This window comes from Chaetodon trifascialis, chromosome 18 (assembly GCF_039877785.1).
Source record: "Chaetodon trifascialis isolate fChaTrf1 chromosome 18, fChaTrf1.hap1, whole genome shotgun sequence".
Taxonomy (NCBI): domain Eukaryota; kingdom Metazoa; phylum Chordata; class Actinopteri; order Chaetodontiformes; family Chaetodontidae; genus Chaetodon; species Chaetodon trifascialis.
This window is the reverse complement of record NC_092073.1, coordinates 23,065,001-23,075,000: the sequence shown is the minus strand read 5'-3', so window position 1 is coordinate 23,075,000 and position 10,000 is coordinate 23,065,001. Positions and strand designations below refer to the sequence as shown.

The 10,000-nt window shown below is 48.0% G+C and overlaps 2 protein-coding genes across 2 annotated transcripts in view; both read left to right on the top strand.

Moving 5' to 3' along the window:
* The window catches only part of LOC139346678 (LIM zinc-binding domain-containing Nebulette-like), a 68,959-nt gene that overhangs the window by 47,638 nt on the left and 11,321 nt on the right, over nt 1–10,000 (top strand).
* The window catches only part of LOC139347124 (nebulin-like), a 40,231-nt gene that overhangs the window by 23,979 nt on the left and 6,252 nt on the right, over nt 1–10,000 (top strand). The window contains exons 34-50 of the mRNA XM_070986595.1: nt 1–78; nt 175–285; nt 364–474; nt 727–834; nt 1,663–1,773; nt 2,511–2,621; nt 2,716–2,826; nt 2,908–3,018; nt 3,196–3,306; nt 3,597–3,707; nt 3,802–3,909; nt 4,586–4,696; nt 5,344–5,454; nt 7,193–7,303; nt 7,632–7,733; nt 8,161–8,265; nt 8,394–8,507. The exon at nt 1–78 is cut by the window's left edge and continues 33 nt beyond it. Of these exons, the coding sequence (XP_070842696.1) occupies nt 1–78; nt 175–285; nt 364–474; nt 727–834; nt 1,663–1,773; nt 2,511–2,621; nt 2,716–2,826; nt 2,908–3,018; nt 3,196–3,306; nt 3,597–3,707; nt 3,802–3,909; nt 4,586–4,696; nt 5,344–5,454; nt 7,193–7,303; nt 7,632–7,733; nt 8,161–8,265; nt 8,394–8,507 (1,836 nt within the window). The remainder of the gene's footprint in view (nt 79–174; nt 286–363; nt 475–726; nt 835–1,662; nt 1,774–2,510; nt 2,622–2,715; nt 2,827–2,907; nt 3,019–3,195; nt 3,307–3,596; nt 3,708–3,801; nt 3,910–4,585; nt 4,697–5,343; nt 5,455–7,192; nt 7,304–7,631; nt 7,734–8,160; nt 8,266–8,393; nt 8,508–10,000) is intronic.

Sequence of the window (10,000 nt, the reverse complement as noted above, 5' to 3'; positions counted from 1 at the left end):
TCCAGCTCTCTGTACTCGAAGCTGCCTGAGACTCTGGACACTCTGCACGCCAAAGAGGCCTCACAGCTGCAGAGTCAGGTGTGTAGGCACGCAGCGCGATGCGTTCAGGTGCAGGCCTGCATTAGATAGAGCTCATTCTGCCGGCCTTCTCTGAGCTGTGCCGTCTTTGTGTAGGTGAAGTACAAACAGGACAGCAGGAAGGAGGCGAGCGGCGCTCTGTACCACCAGCTGCCTGAGACCACAGAGACACAGCTGGCCAAAGAGCTGAGAGACTTCTACAGCGAGGTGAGGAATGTGGACGAGCGTCACTGCTGCACGTCTGCGTGCTGATTGGTTAAACAAACCCTGTGTGCTGTCTGCTAGGTGAAGTATAAAGAAGACGGCAAGAAGGAGATCAGCAAGAACTTGTACTCGCTCCTCCCTGAGACGGCAGAGACCCAGTTTGCCAAGCAGATGTCAGAGATACAGAGCGAGGTGAGGGCCCTGAACGCCTCACAGGTGGAGTCCAATCAGGATCTTTGTTTTTCTAATCATAAAAGTCAGAGGGGAAATGTTTCTAATGTCAGAATGAAGCTTCACCAATGTGAACATTCACAGGAAGGACTGAACAGATTCTCTTCGTAGACTAAGATAATTCTTTTCATTAGAAATTAAGATTTTTTAAGATTTGATGGAAAGTTGAAGATAATCTGCTGACTCAGCTTCTTTTTCCTGTTTGTCTTTTAGACAAAGTACAAGAAGGACAAAGAGGATCTGCCCAACACGTTGTTCTGTCTGCTGCCCGAAACTCTGGAGACGCAGTTTGTGAAGCAGATGGCGGAGACGCACAGCGAGGTGAGAGCTCGTCGTATTTTGAGACGTTTTTAAAGATCTACGTCTTCAGAAGGAACCAATGGGCTTCGAGCTGAGAGCCGCAGACAGGAAGTCAGACTGCAACAGTCACGTCCCTGCTATAAGTCAAACAAGAGAAGTCGAGTCTCTGCTGGCATCAATAGATTGATGATTGTCTGATTGTCTTTTACATTAATAATACGTCTTATATATGAGTATGTCTCAAACTGTCTGGCTAACGTTTGGCCTGCTAATAAGCTAGCTGAGGGACACGTTCATGTATGTTTCTTCTTTGTGGGTTTCGTAGTGACGGCTGGAGTCGGACGCTGGTCGTATCCTTTGTTTTTTGACCGACCCTCTGCTGCCTCCGTGTTTGTTCATATCTAGAAAAATGCAAATGTTTAATTTAAAAAAAAGTCCTCTCGAGTCTTCTGCCTCAAGTCTGAGTGGAGTCATGGATGCTGAATCAAAGTCCAGTCATGTGACTCGAGTCTCTGGCGTGCTGAGACAAAGTTAGCCTCAGGCTGTCCACCACGTTAGCTCAGTGAAGATAAGCTGACCTCTGCTGTCTATTCTGGTCGTGTTATCAGAAACACGTTCAGGGCTGCTGGATAACTCTGCCTCCTCCTCTCTCACCATCCTCTCTGCTGGATCTTTCTGTGAATCTGGTGTCAGAATATTCCTCTTTTGTTTGTTCTCTTCAAAACAAGTGGCACTAAAAGCTTTTCATGACAGTGAAACGATCCTGAGTGAACGGCGGCGATGCTGCGAGGTGTGGAAGGACTGTGACCACGAAACGAACAGCAAAGCTTTGACCTGTTTTTCCTGCAGGTCAAGTACAAGGAAGCAGGGAAGAAAGACGCCAGCAGCTCTCTGTACCACCTGCTGCCGGAGACCCTGGAGACGCAGCGTGTCAAAGAGGTCACCGAGCTGCAGAGCGAGGTACAAACGTCCATCGTTCACACGCTCACCTGTCCTGATGTCCCTCTATATAAAGACACTTCTCAGACGTACAGCAGCTCATTTCCTGCCTCTGTTCGCCGGCTCTCTTGCATTTTTCAGGCTCCTCAAAGACTTAATGAATGAATCATATTTTGCTCTTTGAAGACTCTTGCGGTGGAAATTTGCGATGCTGTTTGTAGCCGATGCAGCTACAGCGTTTTGTCAGCGTTGTCTCACAGAGGAACACAAGTGTTTACGTAAAGTGACTCCAATATTCAGCTGAGAGCTGAGAAGACTGAGTGTGCTTCACAGAAATATCACACTGTGTGGTCCTGCTTTAACTGGTGGTTTGAGGTTTGGACCCAGACATCAGTTTGCTGATATGGGATCATATTTGACTCCAAGCTTCAGGTGGAAACAGCATGCATGCCGTTGTTTGAGCAACAGTCAAAAACAAAGCAAAAGACAGCAAATCCTCAAATTTTAGGATCCATTATAAACGTTTTCATCCAGCGTTTTTCTGTGCAAACCCTGTGGGATGATGCTGATTATGTGTAGTTTAGTTTTTGCTCCTTAAAATGACCAAAAGACAAAGATCAAGGCAAACACCAGAGGAGCAGGTTCACTTCTGGTCTTCAGTGATCAGCGTTCACACACGGTCAATTAAAACAGCAGAACTTCACATTTGTGTCTGAACTAATCTCAGCTCGCTTTCTTCCACCTGCTGCTGTTTCCAGAACAAGTACAAGCAGAGCGGGAAGAAGTCCATGTCGTCCAGTTTGTACGCTCAGCTGCCGCAGACGGCCGAGACGCAGCTCGCCGCCAAGATGTCCGACCTGCAGAGCGAGGTAGCGCGCTGGTTCACACACTGGGTTCACATGTGGATGTCAACAGGTCTGAAGCAGTTTGATGTCACAGCGTCTTCTGCGTCCTTCTGTCCAGAGTAAATACAAAGAGGACGGCCTGAGGAGCCTCTCGCAGAGCTTCTACTCTCAGCTGCCTGAAACCGCCGAGACTCAGTTTGCTAAAAGCGTCTCTGAGCTGCAGAGCGAGGTGAGGAAATTCAACTTTCTTTGCAATAAAAAGGAGGAAATGTTAGTTAAAACGGCAGCTAACAGCTGATGTTTTCTGCAGGCCAGGTACAAGGAGGCGAGCAGAAAGGAGGCGAGCAGCTGTATGTACCACCAGCTACCTGAAACTCTGGAGACGCTGCACGCTAAAGAGGCTACAGAGCTGCAGAGTCAGGTTCACCAGCACTCACATCATTCTCAAGTGCACTGTTGAAATGAGCATAAACACATTCAGGCTCTGAAATCTGAGATGACCAAAGTGATGAGAAGCTGAAACATTTCAGTTTCAGTGCCATGAGCCTGGTGTCCTCTCTGTCCCCTCTGTCCCCTCTGTCCTCTCTGTCCTCTGCAGCTGAAGTACAAAGAAGGAGGTAAGAAGGAGCAGAGCAGCAACCTCTACTCTGCGCTGGCCGACACAGAAGACATGAAGTTTGCTAAAGCCGTCATGGAGCTTCAGAGTGAGGTGGGTGGACGTTTACGAGGTGTGATCACACCTGCGGGTCATTTTCCCTCCTGCACGCTCTGCGCGACGCTTTGTGCTGCGTTGTAAAGAAATGAAAGAAACATGGACTCATCAGATGCTCAAACAAACAGCCATCAGTGTGTTTCCATGCACATTTGTGTACTTGTTATGAATGCAGCCCGTGTGTGTGTGTGTGTGTGTGTGTGTGTGTGTGTGTGTGTGTGTGTGTGTGTGTGTGTGTGTGTGTGTGTGTGTGTGTGTGTGTGTGTGTGTGTGTGTGTGTGTTGCAGAATAAATACAAGCAGAAAGGCAGACTGGAGATCAGCAGCAGTGTTTTCCACCAGATGCCGGAGACCAACGAGACGGAGTTCGTGAAGCAGCTCTCTGAGCTTCAGAGTGAGGTGAGAGGTTTGTGTTTACAGAAACGGAAATAACAATAAAAATAAATAAATTTAGATCTTTCTGCATTTCTTTTGGTTTGTGTTTGTCTTTTAGACAAAGTACAAGAAGGACAAAGAGGATCTGTCCAACACGTTATTCTCTGTGCTGCCTGAAACTCTGGAGACACAGTTTGTGAAGGAGATGGCGGAGACGCACAGCGAGGTGAGAGACGCTCTGTGGACCAGCATCTGCGTTTGTTTTGTTCTGATTCATAATTAATCAAAAGATTCAGCCCTGAAGATTTTGGTTGAACTTCTGAATCTAACTCTAACACTGTGGCTGGAATCCAAACGCTGCTTCTTTTCTGTGTTTGTTCGTCGTTCATTGCTAAAATATGACCATCCTTTCATGTCAGGGGCATGTTTTACCTTCAGGAAATGAAGTTTACTCTTTATTAGAAGCCTGCTGGTCATTCAAGTCTTAATGTCTCAACAAGCATCCTTTAACACTTGGATGTCAGATCTTTGTCTGCATTTGTCTCAGTTAGCTTTATATAGTACAGTTTTATGTCATCAGCAAACAAGTTTATATTCGAGTAAACCACCAGCTTTAGCACCTCTGCTGTGTAGAGGAAGCACTAAATGGACACAGTCAGTGTGAAACCCTTCTGCATAATGGCTTGAATGTCTCTATTTCTGGTCTTAAAAACACTGATTAAAGAACAAACAGAACTGTTTTCATTTTAGCATCAGAAGGAAACGAGTTCTCAGTAAAGAGCGACAGCACACTTTGTCCCTTCGTGCTGCAAAACTGTTCAAACATGGCAGTGAAGATGAGACAGAAGGCGTCTGTTGTGTCGCTGTGCAGTTCTTGATCTGATGCTGCTTTCTGTCCCCAGAGCAAATACAAGGAGGCGGGTAAGAAGGAGCTGGTCCACAGTCTGTACTCTCTGCTGCCGGAGACCAAAGACACTCAGCATGCCAAGGAGCAAAGTCAGCTGTACAGCGAGGTACGAACCTGAGGCTCACCATCTGCCTCAGTAAAGACAAAAGCTGTTTAAGGTGCTTCGATTGTGATGTTGCTGCGAGAGGAATCCTTGTCTGTGTTTTGTTCTCAGAGATCCCTTTAAAGCAACTCGTTCTAGCCTGTGAGTAGAATCTCAGTTTTGTGTTAATTAGTGGAACAGCAGCGTTTCATCTTCAACACGGTGAAAAACAGATTAATTCTAGTCCTTACACTGACATTTTTAGTTGTAATACACTCAAATAATTCATGTTTCAGGGCAGAGTTTGAGCAGCTAATGAGAAAAACATTTGATAAGAAAAGAGAGGAAGTGAAAGGGCCTATGGGAAATGTGGTTCTAATTATAGGAACCCTAAACCTGGTATGAGATAGAGGTCGCCGTCGTTTTGATCCCATTGTGTAGTGTCACACCAAAGCGTCTCATTAGGGACGCATCGACCCGTCTTTTCCTCCCCAGCACTCATTCTAATACTCCACCAATCAGCTGATATTACCAATCCAAATTTAACGTCTGGCACAGATTCCAGGGATGGAATTGGTGGTCGTACTTCCTCCTTGAAAGAACGTGACCGTCATAATTCGGTTGGTGTTTTTATTTTTTTCCACTGTAAAAAGTGATGTTGTGTGTTGCAGAAAGCGTACAGGGAGGACAGTAAGAAGGAAGCCGGCTGCAGTCTGTACGCTCAGATGCCCCAAACCATCGAGACCGTCTTCGCTAAAGAGCTGACGAAGACGCAGAGCGATGTGAGTCTTCCTCTGTCACCTGCACACTGTGACGTGATCAGACAATGAATGATGAAAACTGTATGGTGGGATGTAAGCGGTGCCTGAAAGTAAAGGTTTGATTGACAGTGCTCTCCATTACACCTGTAACTCAGGTAAAAACATCCAGTGAAATAACTCAATGAACTGCTAGCAAACCAAACAAAGGCTGCGTGTTTCAGGCAGCGCCGCCTCACGTCTCCCCTTCATCCAAGGAAACCACAGACGTTACCAAAAGGCTCAATGACAGCTGAGTAATCCTCACACGGTCTTTAGGAAACATCAGACAAACAGAAGAAACATTCCTACAGAAGAGAAAACCCTCCACTTGGTTTGGCCCGCTGATGTCAGCTGTGACATCACCATAAAAGCAGGAAATGAATGAAAACAGTGTGTCTGTGTGTTTGCTGTGAGCTGCTCGTGTGCTCTGATGTTAGCATCACGCTAACAAACAAACACGGTGATGTAAGGTGAGTAAAGGAGAGTTCTCACCCAGTTTGATCCCAAGATCTATTTACCACACACACACACACACACACACACACACACACACACACACACACACACACACACACACACGAAGTGTGTTGGTGTTAGTATCATTTTGTTTGCTGAGGCATGAACACAGAGAGCAGCTGTGTCGAGCTCTGCCGCCTGAGGACACAGACACTGACCTACTGCCCGCACACACACACACACACACACACACGCACACACACACACACACGTTTCACAGCATCACTGCTAAACACTGACACCTCTGAAAACACCACACGAGCTTTCTGATGCAGCTGTTTATCGATCCTGAATTCTTCGAGATGGAGGGACGTTCTCCGTGTGACGAGTCGATCAGTGACTGCTGAGCTGAGCCTTTACATTCAGCACATGGTGGACACGCAGGTGGAGCATGAACGATCATGTTATGGATCACAGACTCCAAACTGATCACAGCGCTCCTACCGACCAATCAAACGTGGATGAAACGCAGATCTGGTGCGTTCAGGTTCCCCCTCAGTGAACAAATGTGAAGTAAAGCCACCAGGAAGTGGTGTAGCCTCAGTGTGATGGACAGATGGAGCTTATTGTCGGCATCAGTCGGCCCGAGGGCAGAAAATCCCAGCTGGGGGGAAACTGGGACACTGGCCTGATGCTTTCTGGTTTCGTGTCTGTTGACCGAGCAATGTGACGCTAACTGGAGCGTAAAACGTCGACTACCTAGACAACAGCAGCCCAGACGTCCCACTGTCTGTCAAACACGTGATGTGAGACGCAGACAGACCCGCCCGTCACTGTGGACATCACAGCTTTGTGCTGTAAAGCTGCTCTTAAACACCTGAGTTTACCTGCTGAAGGTCCACCAACAGAAACCTGACAGCTTTTCACAAATTCGGGAAAAAATCTCATTATTTAAACACAGAAAGCAGCAGCTTTGTTTTTCAGGCCTTGTAATCTTCACTCAGTTTAATGTTCATCTCTGCGTCACGCAGTGACTTTCTCATTTTCACAGTTGGAAGCTGCTCGTCTTATTTTTAGACAAACAAACGAACCAACGAGTGTGTTCTCAGTCGTTATTCAGCACCAGGCTGAATGAGTCATCAGATGTTTTCTCTCACCATCCATCATGCTAATTTTTCTTTATTTAACTGCCTCCGCCTGCTTTTTCTGGCCCCTCTTTCTCTTCTTCTTCCCCCTCCTCTTCGTCTCCTCTGTGTCTCTGCAGAAGTTCTATAAGGAGAAGTTTAATCGAGAGAAGGGGAAGTCCAGCTACACCAACATGAAAACACTGCCGGAGGTGGAGCACGCCATGGAGGTCACCAAGAACCAGAGCGATGTGAGCGCACGCACGCGCACGCACGCGCACGCACGCGCACACACACACACACACACACACACACACACACACACACACACACACACACACACACACACACACACACACACTGTACCATCAGGCTGTAGCAGCCAGGCCGGAGCTGTGTGAGCAGCACAGAAGGCGAGTTTGTGTGTTTGTTGTCGGCAGGTTAATCAGCTCGACACTGAGCTGCTTCTCTCTTGTTTTATCAGCTGACTCTCAGCTGTAAAGACGCTCAAACTGTCGCCTGCGTCCATGAAAAGCCTTGAAGACGCTGCACTGTCATTTGTGTCTCTGCTGGTCTCAGGTCAGCTACAGGAAAGGCAAAGAGGAGCTGCATCACTACAACACGGCGGCAGACAGGCCGGACATCGTCAACGCCACCAACGCTGCTAAGCTGGCCAGTGATGTGAGTGTGTGTGTGTGTGTGTGTGTGTGTGTGTGTGTGAGTGTGTGTGTGTGTGTGTGTGAAACTTTGTGCCATCTAACACTAACTTCCATGACAACAGTCCTGTTCTGCAGCTGTTCTCCGAGCGGAGCTGCTGATTAATTATAGAAAATGTTCTGCGGTTGACAATCAGCTGGTGTTATGTAAGAGGGAAGGAGGTGTGTGTGTGTGTGCGTGTGTGTGCGCGCTCAGACGTTCACTCAGTAGAGAGTGTGTTGGAGTGTTTGTCAACATGCATTGTTTTTACGTTGGTGTTTGTGCATTTTTAAACGTGTTGTTTGCTTGTTTGTGTGTTGTTTACATTCATATACATCGTTTTATATTGTGTGTTTGTGTGTGTGTGTGTGTGTGTGTGTGTGTGTGTGTGTGTGTGTGTGTGGTTGCACAGGTTGCCTATAAGAATAACACCAAGCTGCCAGCTTACAGTGACAGCTCTCTTCTGGCCAGAACTGACATTCAGCACGCCAAGGAGGTGTCCAAACTGGCCAGCCAGGTAACACACACACACACACACACACACACACACACACACACACACACACACACACAGTCTACCCAGCATGCATTGGGCAGATGATCTCATAGTGTGTGTGTTTGTGTGTGTGTGTGCGCGCGCTGCAGGTGAAGTATAAGGAGAGCTTCGACAGACACTTAAAGGGCCAGAGGCCTCGTTACAACCCGCTCGACTGTCTGTCCTTCAAACACACACAAGCTGCCGCCGCTCTGGCCAGTCAGGTGAGTGGACACGTGGTCACATGACGTAAAGGTCACTTCAGTAAGTTGTTCTGCTTCCTAAACTACCAAAACTGTAAGTGTGGCCGATGCCTCCCTGATTTGGTGACCTTCAGAAGTCTTCTTCACAGAACGAGGACTCTGGATTTTGTCCCCTCTGTCTCAGAGCGGGGTGGAGGACGTGAATCACTGTGCAGGCGGGAGGAATGATTTCACACAGTCACTGAAAAATACAAAAGACGTCTCTAACATGAAGTAACCTGGAGCTGGAGACGAGGTCCACGTCCCGCTGAAGAGACGCTCAGCAGACGCTCGACCTCCGAGCTTTGGTCCGTCCTGTTCAGACATTCAGACAGGACGGATCCACTGAGGCGAAGCAGCGACGTTTTGTCTTATAGACCAAAGATCAGTGTCTTTTCATGTCCTCACGTCCTCCTGCGTGTCCTTCAACGTGACATATTCGAGTCAACAGAAGCAATTTGTTTCCTCCAGTTCACCTGAAGACGCTTTGTCTTCTGTTCAAGCATCCATCGAGATAAACAAGAGGAACAAACTATCCGTGTGTGTGAGTTTGTGAGTGTGTGTGTGTGTGTGTGTGTGTGAGTGAGTGTGTGTGAGTGTGTGTGAGTGTGTGAGTGTGTGTGTGCGTGTGTGTGTGTGTGTGTGTGTGAGTGTGTGTGAGTGTGTGAGTGTGTGTGCGTGTGTGTGTGTGTGTGTGTGTGTGAGTGTGTGTGAGTGTGTGAGTGTGTGTGTGCGTGTGTGCGTGTGTGTGTGTGTGTGTGTACGTGTGTGTGTGTGAGTGTGTGTGTGTGTGTACGTGTGTGCATCTCATTCACTTTGAATCACTCTAAAACTCGGTCTGTTGTGTGGGCGTAACCATGGCAACCTTTGTAAGGCAAATGGAGAGGAATTGCAGGATGAGAGCTGGAGAAGTTGCAGAGGTTACACACATGCCCACGCACACACACACACACACACACACTCACAAGTATGTACACACCCACCCAACAGACACCCACACACATGCAGTCACACAGCAGCTGAACACACACACACACACAGACGCACACACACGCAGCCATGGTTCGGTTTTAGCCGCTCGGCGCCCACACAGCCTCAGAAAAGAGCCTTTCCCCTGCACAGCGTTATGTAACGGCTTGTTGTGTTGAACGCTGCCTGGTGTTCAGAACGCTGCACGTTCGCTGAGAGCCGCTTTCAGAAAAGCCTCTTACCGAGCAGAGAGCCTCGGCATCGCGATGCTCGGCCGGCGCTCTGAATGCGGCTTTTCAGCGGAAGAATTTGGCCAAAGTGGCTCAATCTGGAGCGAACTCTGGCACCAAAACACCAGAGGAGCCTGAGTGTGTGAGGAAACCGGATGAAGAGCTCAGAGCGTGTACTGAGCAGAACAACACGGCCTGAAGTGTTCAGGGACGGATTCACCGCTCGCCGCCATCTCTGTCTGCTGCTGGAGCCACAGAGTCCTAATTTTAGCAAAG